Raw genomic sequence first — 22781 nt, 5'->3', positions numbered from 1 at the left:
GCACAGAGGGAGGAGAGGCCACTGCCGCATCCTGGAAGTGGTTTGATTTAATGGATGAGTTTTTGGGCCGGAGGCCCAGCATTGTGCCTCCGGTCTCCATTGACTCATCCAGCCAGGATGTGGTAGTGGCCTCTCCTCCCTCTGAAACGGAGGCTAACCCACCACCAGCAAAAAGAAAGAGGGGGCCTGAGTGGCTGCAGATGATGGCAAAGAAGGATGAGGATAGGGAGCGTGTGTGTGTGGAGAAGGAGGAAAGAAGAGAGAGAGAAGCCCTGGAGAGAGAGGAGAGGAAGGAGAGAGAATCACTGGAAAGAGAGGAGAAGAGGGAGAAAGAGCGACTGGAGAGAGAGGAGAGGAAGGAGAGAGAATCACTGGAAAGAGAGGAGAAGAGGGAGAAAGAGCGGCTGGAGAGAGAGGAGAAGAGGGAGAGAGAATGGAGGCAGTGGATGGAGATGAGGGAGAAGGAGAACTCTGAGCGGGAGGAGAGGAGGGAGAAATCCATGATGATGATGTTGGAGAGGGTGATGAAAAAATAAATTTCACTTTTCCCATTAAGTTTGTTTCTAGTGTCACTGGTGTTCAAATTATGTCATCCCAGAAATATAACAGTATGATAACATGCATAAACGTATTTGTATGTTGGTGACAAATGTTATAGCATAGTTTTTACAGTTAGTCTCAAAGGGCTTCACATAGCATCATAACAACATCCTCTACCCTTAGACCCTCACATCCACTGAGGAAAAACACCCTTTTAACAGGGAAAACCAGGAGAAAGCTCAGGGTGAGCAACAGAGGAGGGATCCCTCACCCAGGACGGACAGACGTGCAATAGATGTTGTTACAGACAAGAAAACAGTTTACAACAGAATGTGGGAGACATGGAAATGGACAACGAGCTAATGGAGGCAGCTTCTGCTGGGGGTACAATCAACTAGATTGAACAAGAACAATTATTCAGTTATTTATTTTGAAGTAGGGACAGGGCACACGAATGAACATTTCAACAACAATAACACCATACATTAAATTGATTAGACAAAGAAAAGAAGATTGAACATAAACAATCTGAAAAGTAACTCATAACTATGTACAAAAATTAATGTCTTTAATAGTCATGCTCCCGCAGTGCAGGGATGACCCCTCCAGGAGCAGACACCTCTGCTGCCAGTCGTGCCCGGACGTTGTCCCCTGGCACCTGATCTGCAGGCTGGTTTGCCTGCTCGTCCTCTCCCTGGTCGAGCCCTTCCTCCACATCTGGCTCCACCAAATCCCCATTGCGGATGGAGAGGTTATGGAGGAAGGCACAGCAGGAAACCACCACCGGGACGAAAGTCGGTTTAACCTACAGGACCAAAGAGGTGAGTTATGTCATTTTAATCCTAGTTCATGAAAATGCTGTGTAAACTATTTTGTAATGACCCTCAAATGTTTTTCCCTATACTTGTGTATAATGTACTACTCAGCTGTTAGGTAGTAGTTACATATAACATACTACATTTACACACATCTTTTGCTCTCTTTTACCTCGACAGCCTTAAGGAAAATGCTCCGCCACCGGGTTTTCATCATCCCGAAGGACCTCTCCACAACACATCTGGCCCTGGAGTGGTGCCGGTTGTACCGTGCCTGCACGGGGTTCTGGACCGGCTCCCTGTACGGGGTGATGAGGGAGATGGGAGCAGCCAGGCAGGGATAACCCCCATCCCCAAGGATGATCCAGCCCGGGGGTGGGTAGAGCTGCCTGTAATAAAGCGAGCTCCACCGCAGGACCCGTGCATCATGGACTGCACCAGGTAGGCCTGTAAGTAGTGGTTGTGAAAAGACAAAAAGAAAACTGAGTACTTGATTGCAAACACTTCTGATACACACACCTTTTATATAACAAATAAAAGCAATCCACATTCCTCAAATAAATGTAAAAACCACATCAGTGTTATCCAGATCAAGGTAATTCGGGCTATTATCATCCTGTTAAAGCCCCTGCAAAGATTTTTTAACTGGATATGCAAAAGTATCTTGTTTCTGCTGATGTCTCTTTGTGACCTACAACAGCAAATGAGCCCATCAGCGTGAAGTTTAGTTGTTTTGTAAATAGTGAAACCGGGAGGCGGTGGTGGGGTTGGTCCACAGGACGGATCAGTGTCAGTCTGCAGCCACAGAGTGAAGCTCCTGGTGACAGCTGAGGTAGGCGCCGCTCGGTCTCACTGTCCCCTGTGGTCCTGGTGCCACACAGACCGAGACGGTCTCTTCTGGTGGGAGCTCACACTCGGTAGTAGTAGTTGTTGTTGTATACTACTACACCACTTTTGGGGTGGCCAAAATCAACAAACTGAAAACTCTTTGCAGTGGCTTTAACAAAAGGGGCTTTGGACAAATGGATGAATCCACGTATGTCTGAGTAGTCACAATGGTCAGACACACCTGGATTAATCAGTTTGTCCAATAATGTATAAAGGAGCTGCCAGTTCTGTAAGTAGTGGAAGCCCATAATATATTAATATTGATGTATCATCCATACCAGTGAATGTGTTCAAGAACACCCCTTTGTGATCACACACGGCCTGAAGCTGAATTGAGTGGCTAAGCTTCCTGTAAAAAAACAACAACAACAAAACAATTTAAAGAAATCACTTGATAGTTCACATTAAGATTAGAGCTGCAACAATTAATTGATTAATCAAACAGTAACTGATTATTTAATTAATCACCAACTATGTTGATACGTAAACAATCGGTCCAAATTCTCTGATTTCAGCTTCTTAATATGAATATTTCATGTTTTTTTTTTGGGTTCCTTTATGACAATACACTGAATATCTCTTTGGTTTGTGGACAAAACAAGACATTTAAGGATGTCATCTTGTGTTTTGGGAAACACTGATATTTTTCTATATCTTTTAATGTTTTATTGACCAAACAACTAAATGATTGATGGTTTAAATAATAGTCTGATTACTGATAATCAAAATAATCATAAATTGCAGCCCTAAATAAGGTGGGATTAAATAGCGCTTGTATGCAAGATACCTGTTTAGGTAATCCTCTTTGTTCGCTGCAGGTGGCTTTATCCTGATGTGCGTCCCGTCAATGCAGCCAACAACACGGCAGAAGGCACGGGAGCCAGCCAGGTGGGCAAAGCCTTCCCCAATGCCCTCCAGGTCATCTGCAGCAGGAAAATGGACGACCCTTGCATAGATGGCCATGATGTTGTCCGCCACTCGGTGCACAATATCATGAACTGTGGTGGTGGGGATATCAAAGGCCTCCGATACCACCCGGTAGGAGGTGGCACTGGCCAGCCAGTACAAGAAGACTGCAGCCTCCAGGTCATCTCCCCATCCGTGGTCCTTGTCACACCCCAGAGCCTCGACCAAGGCATTTACGGTTTGCCTTGAAAGCCGGAAGTCTCGCCGCAAATCCCCCTCTCCCAAGAAGAGGTGGACCATGGGAGTGTGGGCATTTAATCTGAGATACTGCCCTCGAAGCGCAGCCTGTGAGAGTAGGGGCAAATGTTATTTCTTTGTTGGATAACTTAACATGACTCTTTAAGTTCTCTTATGTCCCCAAGTTAACTATTTCAAGAAGGACTTGTAAATTGTTTCTTAATAAACGTGTTTATCTCTGAATATTGTTTATTGATTTATATGACATAACTGTGCCCAGGTTAAGAACTAAAACTGACCCTAAAATACTCAAAAGTGTTTGGTTTACTTACATTGGCTTCATATTAGCATATGGCGAGGAAATTTCTCCGGTTCCTCTCCCTCCTCCGTCTTCTTCGTGCCACATTGTGGCCTCTCACTACTGACAGATAAGACATCTGTAGTTCTATCTATTGTCCTATCTATCTTCTATCTATTGTTCTATCTATCTATCTATTGTCCTATATATCTATTGTCCTATCTATCTTCTATCTATTGTTCTATCTATCTATCTATCTATCTATCTATCTATCTATCTATCTATCTATCTATCTATTGTCCTATCTATCTTCTATCTGTTGTCCTATCTATCTTCTATCTATCGTCTATCGTCTATCGTACCCGCCACTGCTCGCCTTTTATACTGTCCATAAGCGTTATGACGTCGTTGTCACGTACAGATGTTACTGGTTCAAAATTGCGGACTTCACGCGTGGTCCACGCGAGACGGCACAAGACTCAGGCATTTTTTTTCTTTGGCGAGACAAGAGGTTTTAATGAAAAGCCTCAATGTGCCAAAACAACCGCCAGGTGGCATCTGTGAGAACGGAGGATGACAGGCGGATGACTCAGTGATCTGTGCAGTAATCCACAGTTTAAACTCTAGGCTATTAAACTAGAACTAACTACTGTATACCCTGCCTAAATCACATTTTATTGTAATATGATAAAGCCTGTCTTGCTTTATGACTTGATGATTATGTATCACAAATTATGAAGGATCATCTGCGCAAGGCAAAGATGATAGCATCAACAAAACACGTTGTAACACACGCGGCTGTATGGGACAGGCTTTTATTTAATTCAGCACTCACTTTAAGTTAAACACTTTTTAATTCATAAAAACTGCTCGGCAGCGAGAAACGGAAGCGTTTCGGCAATCAGCCGTCCTCAGCGTTTTTTGACTTTGAATTTTTTTGGACTGGCACCCGATTCACCCGTTCATACCTTGAGTTGAGCACGCCAGGTTTGCTGATTTTATTTAATTCAGAACAAACCGCTTAGCAAAAATGGAAAATATAGTCTATAATAATTAATTGATCTGTTGTTTGGCCACTGTTTGAAAATAACCCGAATTATGAGCAAATAATCTGATCCAGAGCAGCAGTCATAATCAGACTTCTTCTAAATAAACCTAAACATTCATTCTTTTTTCTCTTCTTCTTCACAGGAGAAAATGAGGTGCGCTGCGCTCACGGACGCGTTGATGTTTTGTGATTTATCTGCTGCCTTGACTCTGCCCTTTATACATGTGCGTTCAGATTAACAATAAGACAAGCCATGATTGAGTTTATTGAGTTAATAATCAGCATCTTAGTACCTCTGATCCGGAGCGATAGTGTTATGAAAATCGCTACAGTTGAACTGGTCTGGTTTTTAGCTGCTCAATCTCATTGTTTCAAAGAAAAGGGATTGATTTTTATAACGAAATGAAACGAAAACAATATTATATTGATACATTGTTGTAAAAAAAATCCAAAAGAAACGAAAATGAACTAAAGAAAATAACTTTCACACACACATTAAAACAGTGCGATTGGTTGAAAGCTGATAATTAGCCATGTGCTTATAAGCTGATTGGCCGAAACCAAGAACAAAGCCGCGTGAATGGCCAATCGCCATACGGCCGACATGTAAATCAGCTGTTTCGATGGGCGTTATATGAATAGAGATGTTAATGTGGTACTTTGCACATAGGCTACTTTCTGTAACTGGAAGAAAAACAGCCAGCTGGAAGAATGTGTTGCCTAAATCTTTTACTGTGTGGGAGATCTCCACCAACGTAGCCGGGGAGAAAGCAAGTGGGACCGTTCTGCCCAGTCTCTGAGCAGCGCACGTTTCACAGATAAGCTTCATAACGGGAGTAGCCTAATGTCAGTAGTTTCTGTTTAAAACATGCTGTTTCAACCGCCCCTCCTCTGTGTCTCAAACGACCCGCATAGGTGGGACGTTTGAGACAAATAACAACATACGTTTAAAGTTATAAAACAGCGCGATCATCCAACATATATGTTAATTATAGCCTATGTAACTAAGAGAATAGACATGTGAGTTGTTGATCACATGATAAAAATGTTTGTTTACATAACGTCACCTGCCCTAATGTGCGTGTCCCTTCTTTTGTCTCTAGTATATTTCCGACAACTTTAGAACAAAGAACTGACTCATGCCAGATTTTTTTTCTCTAGCTTTATTTAAAATATACAGCAGCTTTATATTAGGCTACAGTCACCAGCAGGCACACAAACAGCATCCCCAGGACAGGATATCGATTACGGTCACATGCCAGTCGCTCCTCCCTTCAGTTCTATAACTTTCTCAATGACACTGTCCAGATGATCGATGTACTTATTACAGACGCTGATGGTCAGCTTCTCCATCCAAAATGTCTGGATCGCTGCTTCCAACTCCTCCCTGTTAGTTGGTTTCGCCTCAGAGCGGTTTAGGGTTATTTAGAAGAAGAGTAAGTTATTTAGAGCGGTTTATTTAGAAGAAGTCTGATTATGACTGCTGCTCTGGATCAGATTATTTGCTCATAATTCGGGTTATTTTCAAACAGTGGCCAAACAACAGATCAATTAATTATTATAGACTATATTTTCCATTTTTGCTAAGCGGTTTGTTCTGAATTAAATAAAAGCCTGTCCCATACAGCCGCGTGTGTTACGCCGTGTTTTGTTGATGCTATCATCTTTGCCTTGCGCAGATGATCCTTCATAATTAAAAATAAAAAGTCCAGGCCGGCTGCATGGCTGACGGTGTCACCACTCTCATTATCACTGGCTGTTTGTGTTGTCTGTCAAAAAATGGATGAATGAAACGACTTTGTATCGGCCGCGTCTTCTATCGAGGGAAAGTTATTTATCCTATGTTTTATCGCCCAGCCCCAAAGTGACACAGACCCGTTCATTCACAAGAAATCATCCAGCTGCACTCTCAAACAAGGTGCGGAGTGAGAAATCTGCGGCACTACTGCACAGTACTGTAGTTGGCTCATTTTAAAAACACATTTTGGAGATGACGAGACAGATGACCGAAAAAAGAGAGTGAGACGTGGGCTTTAGTCTACTGTAGCTGCCGTCGTTACATTTTGTCATTGAAAAACGAGGCTACTATATTATTTACTGTCTGCAGCTAGTTCTCCTTTCATCCTCTTGTATTCTGTATCATGAACAGCGCCACTCCTAATCGCGGCTATCAGGCTGTCAGCATTGTCCCCAAAACGTCTGAGCAGTATTTAGTACGGTGCTGCCACCTAGAGGAAAACAGTTGTGGTGAAAAGTCACGCGATCACGCGATCCTGCAGTGCAGGAAAAACCCCGCAATTTTGAACCAGTAACATCTGTACAGTACAGCGTTTGTTTACATACATACGTACAGTGCATGGGCTACTTGACTATTGTGATGAAAGCATATAGGTACAATAGGAATCCAAGGTGTTGTATATTTAAGAAAAGAAAAACAGTACTCTGTTGATTAACTGTCTTTTATTAATATTTTGTGATTTGTGTACAGTGGCCCTAGGCAACTCTGCTCTGCTGTCCAATACACATAGGAAGCTTCACATTTCATTCAAACAAACGAATGCTATTGACACAATTGTTAGATTTCATCAATGAGACCGACATTTCTCTCCTAAAAATAATTTAACCAGCCGGTGGTAAACCTCTGAAAACCTGCGGGTAAGTTAATCAGTGATCGTTTTCTCCCTCAGGATCAAACGTAAGCTGGCCGGTCGAGCAGCTCTCCAGACCGGCTGCTGCCTCTGTGATGTCCCGGTCGCTGCGGAGCTTCACTTCTCCGAAAAACATCGGAGCAAACTTTTAAACAGCCGTCATTTGGATAAACTGGCGGTATATTTGGGGTCTTAACAGTTACTTTCTCGCATGAAAAAATATTAAAACTTAATAAAGTTACATAATAACAGCACTAGAAGGGGAAATAAAACAGCTTTTCGTCTGTTTACAGCTACTGCTACCGGTTGCTGTGAAATGCATTCTGGGAAACTCAACTCGTATACTGCATACTGCGGTGATAACGGCGTCGGTCTGCTGAAGTAGTATACTGAATCCCACATTCAGTATGCAGTATACAGTACATATAACGCAGTATGTAGTAGGCAGTACGGTAGTATGCGGTTTCGAATACAGCCATAGACTGTAAAAGGCCTAAGTAGGCCTACAGTTTTTGTGTCACCCTCGCCCTGCTCATCAAGCTGTAACAGATCCGACCCGCAGTTGTTGAAGCCCGGACCCGACACGGACCGACACACTAGCATTAATTATTACGAGGCGAGGCCGGCCAAAATAAAAAAATAAAAAAGGAGATGACGCCCGAGGCCCAGCCCGGCCTGACGAGTCAGATTTTCGGCACGAACCAGGGTCAAACCAGCGCGTCCGGTCGGGTTGGACCGTCCATCACCTAGCCCGAAAGAACCAGGCAGCCCAGACCAGAGAGCAGAGGAGAGAGACAGCAGAGTAACAGGTGTGTGTGTGTGTGTGTGTGTGTGTGTGTGTGTGTGTGTGTGTGTGTGTGTGTGTGTGTGTGTGTGTGTGTGTGTGTGTGTGTGTGTGTCTGCCTGCTGTGAAAGATAGGCTAATTCTAGGCTGAAAATCTCAGGACACATCAGCTCTGTGAAGCTCAAGCAATATCTGACAGACAGATGAGAATAGGGCAGATGTGGTGGAAGAAGACAGTGTGGCCTGAAAGAGACACATGGTGAAGCAGAAGATGGATAGTTGATACTTGATGGATCGAAATTATGGTCTGTATGCTTCAGATACATGCTCCGGTTGTGAGAAATGGGGCTATACAGTATGTCCAAAACAGAGGCATATCCCTTCTATTTGCTTGTTTTTATTGTAGGTTTTAAAAGATAATAAGTACATTTTGATTCTGCTCTACTAATGTAGCTTGATTGTTATTTATATCTATATGAGGGTTTTCTAATCTTATACAAATTAAATGTTAAGCAAGATTGGCAGAGCAGAGGTGCTGTGGTATCAGATGTCAGTTTGATATGCACTGTGGCAAAGAATACAACTACACACACACTACACAAGTACTTTGTGTAATTGGGGTTTATTTTGCAGTCTGTATGACCTCTGGATGTCTAGACATTGTATGTCTTTTTGCTTGCAAGCTAGACCACCTTGGCACGACAGGGGCCCCCCGCTGTACGGGCCCCCCAAAACATTTTCTACACTCACAAACAAAACCTATTTTAAAAAACATGTATTTTTTTTTGGATATTCTGCATGAGTAGGAGGTTCAGAGGCTGTAGTCTGAACTGTAGAGCAGAGAAAGCTGCTCAGTTTTAATATAGCCTAAGCCCACTAATTCAATGTGTTTGGCGATAAAAAAAAACATTTAAATGTGGCTGGATGATCAATAACAAATTAAACTGTGGTTTGACAAATTCAAACACATGTAGCCTATTACAGTAATGCTTTTGTTTAAAGCCACGGTAGTCTACAGTAAGATCATGTGTAAGATCATTCAAAGCAAATTCAGTGTCCCAGTCAAAGGCGCTTAGGCAGGCGATTTTAAAGTAATCTAAAAGTAATCCAGAAAGTAATGAAGTTACATTACTTTACTTGAGTAATCTAATTACATTACAGATTACATTTTGGGACATGTAATCAGTAATCTGTAGGGGAATACATTTTAAATGTAACCCTCCCAACACTGAAAATGACGTACGCCACTTTTTTGTGCGTACGCAACATTGATACATGAGGCCCCAGATCACTTCAGTTTATTGGATGCAGTTGGACAAACACAGGCAACAGTTCCAAATCAGCAGGTATAAAGTTTAAATCCAATAATTCAGAAACACCGGTCAAACGGGAGGGAATACCTGGCAGAGCTATCAAATTGAGTAGTTAAAAAAGAACAAAAACAAAGCCAGGGTGGAAAACAAAAGAGAACGGACCAATTTCAGGGAGAACAACAGCTGGAAACTTGTCAACGGGAGGGACAGAGAGAAGGGGGAGACAATTAGACACAGGTGAAGCACAATAGGGCAGAGTGATCACACATGGGGGGATGACGAGGGAGTAAAGACACCATGGGACTGGAGATGGAAATTAGCTCTTGAGCTATACAAATCTGGCATAAACGTAAATCTGGCATATTCACTACGAGTCCTGTTACAAATAAACTAATAAATGAAAATGGAAAAACAAAACAATAAAACAGAAAGTAACAAAAATACAAACACAAGATCTAAACTAAATCCAGGGAATTTAGTTAAAGACACACAGGACATTAAGAAGCATCAACAGATCAGACCTACAGCTGACAGACCATACATTCATTGATCCATCAAGAATGTATTGACTATTGATTCTTCTGTCACATCCTGGAGGTGAAGTTTGCTCTCCTGACCAGAGACCTGTTGACCTCTGACACAGAGCGACAGCCTACACACGCACACGCACACACACACACACACACACACACACAAGGTTGGTCTGAGGAAATGGCTGACATGTGGACATTTTATTCTATGTGCGTGTGTGTGTGTGTGTGTGTGTTACCTGACAGTGCCATAGCCAGTCGCAGCTCCTCTTTGAGAAGTTCTAGGAGCTCAATAACTCCTTGTTCTCCCTGGACACGCACGCACACACACACACACACACACACACACACACACACACACACACACACACACACACACACACACACACACACACACACACACACACCATTAGATGATAATGACAGACGCCATCAGGTGCTGCTCTCTGTGGGAGCTGTTCTCTTTCTAAAAAAAAAACCCAATTTCATTTTTATGTAACGCATAAGAATCTAATCTAATCTAATGTAATCTAATAATCTCATTTTACCCTTGGAAGTTCCTTGAGATAATGTATATTCTGTTTCTGTCTGTTGTCTGTCTGCTGCTAGACAAATAAAACGGAATTGTCTGTTGTTCTAGTCTAGAACAGTGGTTTTCAAAATGGGGTTCGGGGACCCCCAGGGGTCCTTGAGAGGGTTAAAGGGGGTCCCCAACTTTTTTCTAGAATTTTTCTAGAAAAAAATACTTATATAAGCCAGTTCAGGATGAAGTCCTGTGGCCTGACCTAGTACGGAGAAATGATGCTGTGGCTGAATAATGCACTTCTCATTTCTATATTTTTGTACTTTATTTTGATGTAGGCTTACTGTAAACAAGTGCTAAATGCACAAGACTTCTGTTTGTTTTTGTACTGTACAAGTGCTACGTGTGAATGCAAAGGATTTCTGTTTTTTGTACTTTTTTTTGTTTTGTTTTGCAACATGCATTTAGCCTACAGTGAACAATAAACATTTATTTATACAGCTTCATGTGCTGAGCGTTGTGTTTTCTATTTTTCTAGGTAGTGTTTAGTGACTGCTCAGTAGTGTTTTTAATTTTGATTGACTCGGGGCACGATTTGACAATAGTTCAGTTTTGAGCACAGATTAAACTGTTTTGAGGTGAAAGTTTGGTTTTGCAAGAAGAGTCTGAGGTTTGGTGAATGCAGCTTGAAAATTGGGGTTTGTGTTCACACAGTTTAGAGAAAAGGAGAGCAGCTTTCAAGAAATGTGTCTTAGCAATCGAGAAAAACAGTGGAAGAAAATAGGTGTGGGGGCGTGGCCTCTGGGTGCTGTCCCTCACCTGACAGGCCAGACCCCACAGCACGGGTCGACCCACGAACACAGCCTTGGCCCCCAGAGCGAGGGCCTTCAGGACGTCTGTCCCCCGCCTCACCCCTCCGTCCAAGTAGACGTCACAGTGTCCCTGCACCGCCTGCACCACCTCCTCCAACACGTCCAGCTGCACACACACAAACACACACACACACACACACATCATATATTGTCACAGAATTACATTTAATTGTCGATTGGTCAGGGTTGGGAGGGTTAGGCTACTTTAAAAATGTATTCCAGTACAATTACAAGTTACCTGTTAATTTATTAAATGTAATTAGTAACTTACTCTAAGTATCACAAAATTGTGTAATGTAGCCTAACAGATTACTTTTAGTTATTTTTGGATGACTACCAAACATGCAAATTAAGTCACGCAGCCATCACGCATCAATCCACGTAGACTGGATCACTCAGGAAACAGGAAATGAAACGCACCGAGCATCCGCTAAATTTCAAAATAAAACACAATGGATAAACTCTCGATTGTAAATCATCACTTTATCAACAGAGTCACCGGTCAGTCGGAGGATCCTGAAGCTACAGGACCTCATGAAGGTAGGAAAAATATTGGTGGAGGTGGAAAACCGCGACAGGAGTGATGTTGAACAGTGAATCAACCTCAGAAAGGCAAAGTGACCTGTTGTTTACATTTTAATCTGGCTGTTATCACGTCAGATGGTTCTGGTCCCTGATCTTGTGATCTGGGGTCTCCAGCTGCTCTGGGCTCCAGAGTCGGAGCAGTGGCCGATGGTTTGATCTGAGAGTCGGAGTTACGGAGACGGAACAGTGTGTGGAAATCTGCACACAGATGGAGGCTACAGGAGGTTGTTTCACGTGTTGGTTTGTTGTGGTGTTGCCTCGGTAAGTGTTGCTGTGCGCTCTGTGCATACGTTTGCTCTATAGCCTGTGGTTGATTTTTAAAATGTAAAGTAATCAGCCAATTAATCTCCGTTTATATCAAATATACCGGTAATCTGATAACGTGTTTTTTTCTGTACTTGTAATGGATTACCGTTACCTTTTTTGTATCCTGATTACGTAAGGCCGTTACATGTAGTCCGTTACTCCCCAAGCCTGCGTTTGGTAATATTCTGTGTCTCAGAAGCACAGAGGCCGCCTCGCTTAGGACCACACACAGTTTACTGTGGCCGCCAAGCAAGCATCAAACACACACACACGCCCTAACACACTAACACACCCATACACAACACAGACCGTGGCAGGAACTCCATCCAGCTGTCGAGCCCCGTGATTGGACACCAGGATGCCATTGACACCATAGTTCACAGCCTGGACAGCATCCTCACCTGATACACACACACGCCACACACACACACACACACACACACACACACACACACACACACACACACACACACACACACACACACACACACACACACACACACACACACACACACACACACACACACACACACACACAGAGCATAATATCAGTGTATGCTTCAAAAAGAGAAAAAAGTTCTGCTCTATTTTGGCTGGCACGTGTGTGTGTGTGTGTGTGTGTGTGTGTGTGTGTGTGTGTGTGTGTGTGTGTGTGTCAGAGATGGACAGAGTACTCGACCTCAGTACTTGAGTAAGAGTACAAATACTACTGGTCAAAATTTACTCAGTTTCAAGTAAAAGTAGCTCAGTCGACATGTTACTCGAATAAGAGTACAAAAGTACTTGCTTTTAAAGGTACGGAAGTATCCAAAAGTACATGCTTTTAAATTTACTTTAAGTAAATGTAAGAGTAAGAGTAAATGTCTTATTTTTCACTCAATGATTTACTATAATTTGTTCTAAATTAATTTAAGGAGCTTCTGAGAATGAACTCTTTGAAACCACCTTCACTGATGTGCTGCTTTTAGGGGTCAGGGTTTCCTTCTTTGACAAACACAGCTTGTGTCCGATAGGATTTTAGAAAAAAAAAAAAAGAGCAGACCTGAAAGTAACGAGTAGGCTACTTTTCAGCATTCCTAGACATTAACTCGAGTAAAAGTAAAAATATTTGTCTTGGAAATGTATTCAAGTAAGAGTAATAAGTACCAAAGAAATCTAATACTCATGTAAAGTACAAATCTTCTGGATATGTATTTAAGTACAGTACTCAAGTAAATTTACTCCGTTACTGTCCACCACTGGTGTGTGTGTGTGTGTGTGTGTGTGTGTGTACCATTCAGTACTCCCTTCACGATGACAGGTAGATGTGTGTGTTTCTTCAGCCAGCTGATGTCGTCCCAGCAGAGGGTGGGGTCAATGGCTTTGGCTACGTAAACAGCCAGACCACTGTCGTTGCCATAGTTACCCTCAGAGAAAGCCAAGGAGGCTGTGGAGAAGTTAGACATACTGGACACACACACACACACACACACACACACACACACACACACACACACAGTGAAAAGTTACACTCGTGTCCATTCTTGTTTTGGGGAAATCAGCCTGTTTGGTTCCCACCTCAGGTGTTGGGGCAGTTTAAAGCGGTTGCGCATGTCATCCCATCTTCTCCCCAGGTACGGCGTATCCACGGTAACAAAGATGGCCTTGTAGCCCGCCTCCTCGGCGCGGCGCACCAACGACAGCGTGAGCTCTCGGTCTTTGTAGATGTAGAGCTGCAGCCACAGGACGCCGACGCCCGGTGACGACGTCATCGCTGACATCACTTCCTCTATGGTGGAGGTGGCCCAGGAGCTGAGCATCATCGCTGTTCCCACTGCACGGCATGCTGGGTAGACACAGTGTTGCTGGAGTTAGTGTGGTGGAGTCGAACGGCAACCTTTGTGGCGGCATATAAACCCGAAACCGGCTTCCAGGGGTTCGCTGTGGTTGTGACACGCTCCAATAAAAAACATCACTACATCTCTAAAATCACAAACAGTGTTTTATTCATGTCTGGTTTGCGGCGTCCACACACAACTTAACCCTCCTGTTGTCCTCCTGGGTCAAGGGAGGAAGGAAGGACGAAGGGAAAGAAGGATGGAAGGAAGGATGATGAGAAGTAAGGAAAAAGGAAGGGAGGGGAAAAGGAAGAAAAGAAAGATGGAGGGAGGGAACAGATTTGTTCAAGGAAGGAAGAAGGGAAAGAAGGGAGGGAACAGATTAGGGCAGTTGGATCAAAAGAGGAAGAAAGTAAGGAAAAAGGGAAGGAAGGATGGAAGGAATGAAGGAAGGGAATAAGGATTGTGGAAAGAAGGAAGGGGAAAAGGAAGGAAAGAAAGATGGATGGAGGGAACAGATCAGGTCAATCGGATCAAAAGAGGAAGGAAGGAAGGATGAAAGGGAGGACGGAGGAAGGGAACAGATTGGGTCAATCTGACCCATCAGGACAACAGGTGGGTTAAGAGTCACGATTACTAAAAGAAAAGTAAAACGAAAAATGAGAGCGGTCGGAAAACATTGTGGCTCTCCCCCGTCTCATCCGAGACACCAGTCCCACTCTCCCCTGTTGTGTCCTCATTTCCTGGGAGGTGGCTCATCATCACAATAATCACAATGAATAATCAAACAGTCAAATTAAATCATAAACTTCATCTAAACAGTTATGCTCCTGTTCAATAATATTAATGATAATAATAATCAAACAAAATATGCAATGTGGCTCTAATAACCTTGTTCCGAAATGACACACAGTATGATGCCAGCATGAGGATGACGTTCAAAAGGGTTCCTATGCAAGTATGAAAAGCATGGAAAAGTATGCAATTTGATTTTATACATTTCCAGGTCTGGAAAAGTATGGAAAATTGAAACTATTCAGTGGAAAAATATATATTTCTTTCAAGACTGTTACCACTGTTCTGTTTTCTAAAACATAAAATTAAAAGTAGCACTATTGCACATTCCAATACTTTGTTCAGCCACTAGATGGGGCCGGTGGTGCAGCGTATCAGCTTGTCTCATAACAAAAAGGAATTCTGCATTTGCTCCACAGGCACTACACTGTTGGCTATATTTTGTGTACAGATAGTTATGGCTCCTCTGGACCTATGTATTAATTTTTTCCATTTCATTTATTTGTTTATTTGTAACGGGACTCTGCATATTCATGAACATACAATATGTAAATATATAAATATGCCAGATTTAGCTCTAAAGCTAATTTCCATTTTGCATATTTCAGTTTTTTTGTGTTGCTATTACTGCTGTATTTGCAATAGTGCTACTTTAAGAATATATAAAAAAAAAAAAAAAAAAAGGAAATAGATCGATCTTGTTTTTCAAGGCACTTGGCAGCGCAGCTAAAATGTTTGTGTGAGAGCGTCCCAGATAACATACATCCTTTTTGGGCAGATTGACAAGTGGAATGCCCAGTACTCTGCTCTGATCCTCCTCCAGCCTATTTTAAGAACTTTACTCAAATGTCACAAATTATATGAATTTTTTTTATTCAGAATTATCTGAATATATTTTACCGTGAAGTCTGGAAATTAGGGTCTGAAAAGTACAGTATGGAATTTTGAAATTTCAAATGTGTAGGAACCCTGGTCCAAGCTCATCTATATTTTCTTCTTCTAAGTGACTTTTTTCTCGTTCATCCTGAGTTCACTTCTACTGAAAAACGGAAGTTCATGTCACATCAAGAAACACTATTGAACACACAACAAATGCAGCTGTGTCCAACATCACTGAGCATCACAGAGGAGGACGTGTGGTCAGAAGAACATGAGGACAACACCCCTCGGATGTGTGTCTTCTATGACTCTTCACACAGGAAATTAAAAGCCAGTCTGGTTTACAGCCATGTTGTCTCAGAGCAGTTTTACAGTCTGTCTATAAACATGTGCAGTAAACACAGGCTGAATGGAGCCTGAGTATTAGTGGTGTGTCTCATGCTCTGCGCTGCTCATCACTTCATTAAAGGGATAGTTCAACATTTTAGCAAATTCTCCTATTGCCACAATCTCTATAGTCTTAGAAATAGGTTCATTACCTTTAATTGTCAGTGCAAGCTGTTTTTAGATCGGTAGGGCAGAGACGTGAGCTGCACGATATTTCCACGTTTCCTTCATCAAACTAAATACAAAATCCAACAACTCCAAAACGCTCTTGTGGACAAATTGTGACCTGCACATTCACCACACTATGAGATAATAACGTATAATTATGTAACATTACGACGTCATGAAGCAAATACTCAGAACTTACGCCTTGCACTTTTGAAGTCACTCTGCCGAGCAGCTGTGTTTGGGATGTAGTTCCGGTTATCCATTTGCCTCGAAAACAACTCGTAACGTTCTGTTATTATCTCATAGCGTGGTGAATGTGCAGGTCACAACTGTCCACGAGAGTGTTTTGGAGTTGTTGGATTGTGTATTTGATGAGTTTGATGAGGGAAAGGCGAAAGTCCCGTGCGCCGTGCAGAGCTCACGCCTCTGCCCCGCCGATCTAAAAACAGCTTGCACCGACAGTTAACTATTCCTTTAAGACTCCATTACAGGTAAGGGACCTGAACCTTGGCCCAGGTACTCTCTACAGAACTCAGTCCTTGTGTCAGAACCATTGCCCTCCACTTATGTGTAACTATTGTATATAGTGTTACTTTTCTCTTTTTTACTTTTATGTTGTGGTTTTTTGCACCTTGTGGAAGGAAAGAAACAATTTGGATCCTCTGTACGTCTTGTACATCACTGAAGTTTTGACTTTGACCCTCGGTCAGCCTGCAACTTCACCTGAGTTTACACTGCTGAGTGCTGACAGTAAATCATGTTTCCTTCACCACATCCACCTCCAAAAACTGACTGATAACCTGGATGTATATTCTCTCCAGCAGAACCACAAGCAGCTGAACTTTAGCTCTGTTTACATTTTCCTATCGCTTTATGTTCTATCACCCTTCTCTGCTCTGATTGGCTGCAGGAAATCAAAGTAAAATGACTCAAGACTCATTCACAAATGTACAATATATAGTGATACAGTGTGTGTGTGTGTGTGTACCTCTAGCTGTAGCAGTCTCCCCGTCAGGATGAGCCATCCTCTGCATGGCTGTGGCTGCGACACACAGAGGCATACTGAGTCTCTGTCCCAGCACAGAGACAGACAGATCTACTGAGGACACGTCCCTCAACACCCGGGGGACAAGATACCACCTGCACATACACAGACACACACAATCTGAGACATTTTGCATATACAGTAGTCTCTGTGCTATAATAGAAAGCTGGCGAATGGGTCTGATAGAAATAACATAGAATCATCAGCGTGTAGAGAAACTCTGCGCTCTGAGTTCCTTCTACATCTGGATTCTAGATTCTCTAGGAGTCTGGTTGAGCTAGTAGCACGGGATGCTGGGTAGGGATGGATACCTTTCACATTGGAATCGATACGGTACCGATGTTCGCTACCTGGGATCCAGTACCAGTATGCAACGGTACCTGTTTTCAGACCCTGTGTGGTGATGTTAGATGCCTGTCACGCTAACAGGTTTGAGGAGACGTGCATTTCCCTCTTTATGATGCAACAACTCATTCATTTATTTTTAAGGACACTTTCAAAATAACATGTAAATGTAAATGTAAATGACACATGACTCTAAATGCAGTGCAGCTCTAACCTAAATCCCCCCTCCTGTTGCGATCATTAACCTGTTAAAGGGATAGTTCACCCAAAATTGAAATTTCACTCATTATCTACTCACCCTCATGTCGACTAAGGGCTGGGAGAATTTTCAGAGTTATCCGTGGCTTCTCTGAGTTACAGGGGGTCTCAGCGTAGCAGTGCATGTCCATATAACGGTTGCAAATGGATACCAACTGTCTTCGTAACAAAAAGACACACCAAAAAACATCCAAATACCTCCATGCTGCTCGTATGTAATGTCCGTCTTGTATTGAAGCCCCTAAATGCGAAATTGTCCCGAAAAAAATTAAATAAGTCTATATTTCAAGCTTGTTTGTAGCGGAAGCTCCTCTTCCCGGTTCGTCAAATTTGGACGAACCAGGGTCTGTCCTCTTCCCAGTTCGTCCAAATTTGACGAACCGGGAAGAGGAGCTTCGAGAAGCTTCCGCTACAAAAAAGCTTGAAATATAGACTTATTTAATTTTTTTCGGGACAATTTCGCATTTAGGGGCTTCAATACAAGACGGACATTACATACGAGCAGCATGGAGGTATTTGGATGTTTTTTGGTGTGTCTTTTTGTTACGAAGACAGTTGGTATCCATTTGCAACCGTTATATGGACATGCACTGCTACGCCGAGACCCCCTGTAACTCAGAGAAGCCATGGATAACTCTGAAACTTCTCCCATCCCTTAGTCCACACGAGGGTGAGTAGATAATGAGTGAATTTTCAATTTTGGGTGAACGATCCCTTTAACGGAGGAAAGAACAAACCCAAAGGATTGTGGGCACTGTAGTCATGTCCCTACATCTGCATAGTTACTCGTGCAATGATTGATGAACACAAGAGTAACAACAGGAAGAAGTGGACACAAGGACTGCTGACTAACAATAATAAAAAAAAAAGGTACAGGTTAATAATACACAACAAGGTTCACACATTCAACAGCTGAGTGGTGAGTGCAACAATCTTCAGTCATCGGTGATAAACACTCCATAATACAAACACAGACAGCTGGTGACTGAGCATAACGTATGTGGCATGAGGTTTCATCTCAGGCAGCAGCTGATCTGTGGTCAGCTGTAATAGCTCAGAGCAGAGCAGTGAACTCACCGACTGTTTGGATTTTTTGGAACTAAATTCTGTGATAAATATTAATGAATGAATGAATTTTTTATTTTCGTGTCATGCCACCACTGTGGCCCATCCCATATGAGATTACAAGACACATTTAATGACAAATACAAAAAAAAAACAGTCCTTCCTGTTGGTGTTACCTGCCACACAGGTGTGACATAAATAAACAATTTAAGATTACTTTCAGTACTCAACTATATATCGCTCTTCGTCTCATTGCCCAAGCCTTTTCAAGAAATAAAGAAAATGTAAATATATTCAACTGAAAAATATGTTTTAGCTTCTCAGCATCGTCTAACCACACAAATTCATTATTTGGATCTACCTTACTAAACAATTTTTGTCTTACAGAGTCATAGAAAGGACAGTAGAACACAAAAATGACTTTCATTCTCCATCTCTTGAATGTCACATACTGTAAGTTACAAATTCTATCGCCTTCTGCTGTGCCAACATATCTGCCTGTCTCGATATGAAGACCAAGAATACCAGCTCTCATTTGAGCACACGGATCTTTTCTTTTTAGACAAATTATACAAAACATAGTTTTCTGGGCCAAATACCTGTTTTATTTCACAGCAAGTATGCAGTTTTGGTTTACCCCAAATATCTAATGCCCTTCTATCTTTACTTTGTTGAAAAATAATTTCTTTTAATATGTTAATCTCCACTTTCTCTTTGTTTGCTCTCAGCAAGATGCCATATAGTGTCCCACTCAAAGATTTTTCTTGCAATCCTATTACGATTTAATCCTAGTATCCTGTTCCATAAACGCACCATATGTAGACTCCACCGTACCTCATTGGGTTCCCAGCCCATATCTCCCTTCACAGCTAGGGTCGGTGTGAATTTATATACGCCAAGAAAATACCGCATGGCTCTATTATAAATAAGTGTCTCAACTACTTTGAGTGAAGTTTTGAAAACATACGACTCTGACACTTCCTCTTGACTCTTCTGACATGAGCTGGTGTGTTTTGGGGCTTTTTTTTGTTTGCTTTTTACCTTTCACTGATTGGAAAGTGGGGAGAAAGACTGGAGTAATGACATGCAGTCCAGATTGGCACAGTCGGGATTTGATCCAGCGATCACTGCATTGGACATTGCCAACATTGAACGTCGAACCACCAAGAGCCCCGAGTTGCAGCTTGCAGAGTTCCAAGAAATCCAGGACTCTGCAGGCTCCTACATGTGTGTGTGTGTGTGTGTGTGTGTTGTACCTTTTGAAGGCAGCCACATTGTCAGACAGTGTCTGCTGCTCATCAGCTCCTGAGCGGTAGTAGTCATACACAGCTTTGGGAAGAACTCTCCTGGCCTCCTTCTCAAAGTCCGACACACACACTCGCTGCTCCGACATGTTGGTCCACCACACACCACACTCTGACTCTCACTGTCACACACACTTCAGAGCTCTGTAATGATTAAGCCGCTGCAGGCCTGAGTTTTAATCAGGACTTCAGAGTCAGCTCGGCTCAGTTTACACAAGATAACGCTGTGTTAGACCACAGCAAACCCAGAGGATTGTGGGTATTGTGGACCTTTATACCTGTGTGTTTTAGACCATGACAAGGTGCTGGCTACAGGTGAACTTTGACCCCTCGTGTAATGATCCAATGAGTAGGAGGATGATGATTACCCTTCATCCTTCTGCCTGTGGCTGCAGGTCTGGCGTCACTGTTTGTCCTGACACTACTCTTTGTTAATGACTTTTGTATGGAGGCCTTGAAGGGACAGTTGTTCTTGATGGGCCAGGATCAGTTTTCTACATTTTAAGTTAAACTAAAAGGTTAAACTTTTTGTCTCTCAAAGTTTTTTTTTTTTTTTTAAGTCTCTCTGGCATTTCCACATCCTCTGAATGTTATATTTGGTGTAAGACCTGGAGACTGTGACTGGACATTAAAAGGGACATATTATGGAAATATCACTTTTTGAAGACTCTTTAAAGCAGTGTTTTTCAACCTTGGGGTCGGGACCCCACATGGGGTCGCCTGGAATTCAAATGGGGTCTTCTGAAATGTCATAAAAACATTACACACAATCTTAAACAACTGTATTATATACTTTCACTTTCTTAAATATAAATCAAGTTCAAATAAAATGTAGCATTATAAAAATATCTGAGCTGGCGCATCTTGACTGACGGACGCAATCACGTGACGGCACATGATTTCAGGGTCGCCAGAAATTTGTGATGTCAACGTGGGGTCACGAGCCAAAAAAGGTTGGGAACCACTGCTTTAAACTTTAAGGGACTACTAGGAGTTTGTATTTGGTTATAAAAAAGTATCATATTAATGTGGATAAATCTACATTACCCACACTTGTTATGGATCCATTTTTGATAAATATATCGTTTTGTCTTTATCGTTATTTTGTTATTATTAGTGGTGGAAATGCTGGGCAAGCCGCCAAGCATTTCAGCATGCGTGCAGAGGCTCATGGGAAATGTAGTGTGAAAACACTTTGCTTTCCAAAACTCCTCATTGTCCCTTTAACATAGTATATCTGGGTGTTTGTCTTGCCTTGCGGCCGCCAAAATATGATAACTGACACAAAAATCTGTAATGTTCAGACTCCCTAGGTTGAAATCCATGTGGTTTTACAAGCTGTTCCCTCAGTTGTCTTTCAGTGATGTAACTAGGATTCATATTTGCATAAACCCACCCCTACCTGGTAGCAGTAGAAGGGGCGGGGCAAGCAGTCGTTTATAGGGCAGGCAGTGAAACCAGCTGTTCTGAACAGGGCTGTTTTGAGAAGATGAAAAGAGCTGTGATGTTTAAATCAGAAGTAAGCAATCCGGTGGTTTTGGCTAACTTCCTGTCAGTGGATGGAGTTAGCAGTCCCCGCCCTCGTCCCTACGTCACCACATTCACACGCATCCCTTGGCTGCACACACAGAGAGGACCGCCCCTTTATGCCGTTCTCTCTCCTCATTGGATAAGGAAAGTTTTCTCCTCGGCTTACAGCAGAGCAGAGTGACTGACAGACCCGTGTTTTGGACCAAACACTCCATATAAGTGATTGCTGTCGGAAGATACAACTATTTAAGACTTATATTAACACAAACATTCCGATTACTTCTGCTTTAATTCTTGGGGTATTTTGACCAAAGCATGTCACAGACATGTCTTTAAGACACCTGGGAACTATTTTAATTTGTGGAAAGGGGGCATAATATGTCTCCTTTAAACATGTATAATGTTGTGGTCTTTACTACTCTACTGGCCCCAACTGGAAGAGCTCAAAACCTCCAGCTCATGTCAGATGGATCAGCAACATAATGTTTCATCTAAAGTTGGAGAAGATCAAATTCACTCTGAGAGGTTTGAAGGACTATTTTAATACGTTTTGGATGCCTTTTCTGACTTAGACAACTTTAATCTATTGTCACAAACTGGGGCTCCTGATCTGACCCTGGTTCAGCCCAACCTGCAGGAATCATAGGATTAGTGAATTTAGATGTGCATTTTAGGGGAATGCTGGTGATTTTGCCCAATGCGTTTTTCTCTTTTTATTACAATACTCTCTTAATTCTATTTTGTTGTACATTTTGAACAATATATTGTGTAATGTATTATTTTCTTTGCAATTTGCAACATATGTTCTGACTCTGGGCTTGTTATCATGGATAAAAAAAAAAAATATTGGACAAGGAAACATGTCACCTGACCCAGGCTTTGGTACTTTTGTTCA

At 42.3% G+C, this 22781-nt stretch overlaps 1 protein-coding gene across 2 annotated transcripts; it reads right to left on the bottom strand.

The window, feature by feature from the left end:
- Positions 1-9446: 9446 nt before the first annotated feature.
- hao1 (hydroxyacid oxidase (glycolate oxidase) 1) lies at positions 9447-20544 on the bottom strand. Of its 2 annotated transcripts, XM_083978101.1 has the most exons (8): positions 20309-20544; positions 17328-17479; positions 13851-14118; positions 13567-13739; positions 12603-12694; positions 11350-11508; positions 10247-10316; positions 9447-10129 (listed from the first exon to the last, which is right to left on the bottom strand). In XM_083978101.1, the coding sequence occupies exons 1-8, from the start codon at positions 20443-20445 to the stop codon at positions 10062-10064; spliced, it is 1119 nt and encodes a 372-aa protein (XP_083834227.1). In that variant the 5' UTR covers positions 20446-20544; the 3' UTR covers positions 9447-10061. The 2 variants fall into 2 exon arrangements, with proteins under 2 accessions (XP_083834227.1, XP_083834228.1); XM_083978102.1 differs by lacking the exons at positions 9447-10129; positions 10247-10316; positions 11350-11508 and adding an exon at positions 11544-12461 and having other exon boundaries at positions 12517-12694; positions 20309-20542.
- Between the last annotated feature and the right edge of the window lie 2237 nt (positions 20545-22781).

This window comes from Trachurus trachurus (genome assembly GCF_905171665.1).
Source record: "Trachurus trachurus genome assembly, chromosome: 8".
Lineage (NCBI taxonomy): Eukaryota > Metazoa > Chordata > Actinopteri > Carangiformes > Carangidae > Trachurus > Trachurus trachurus.
The sequence above is the reverse complement of the archived record's forward strand: the minus strand, read 5'-3'. Positions and strand labels throughout refer to the sequence as shown.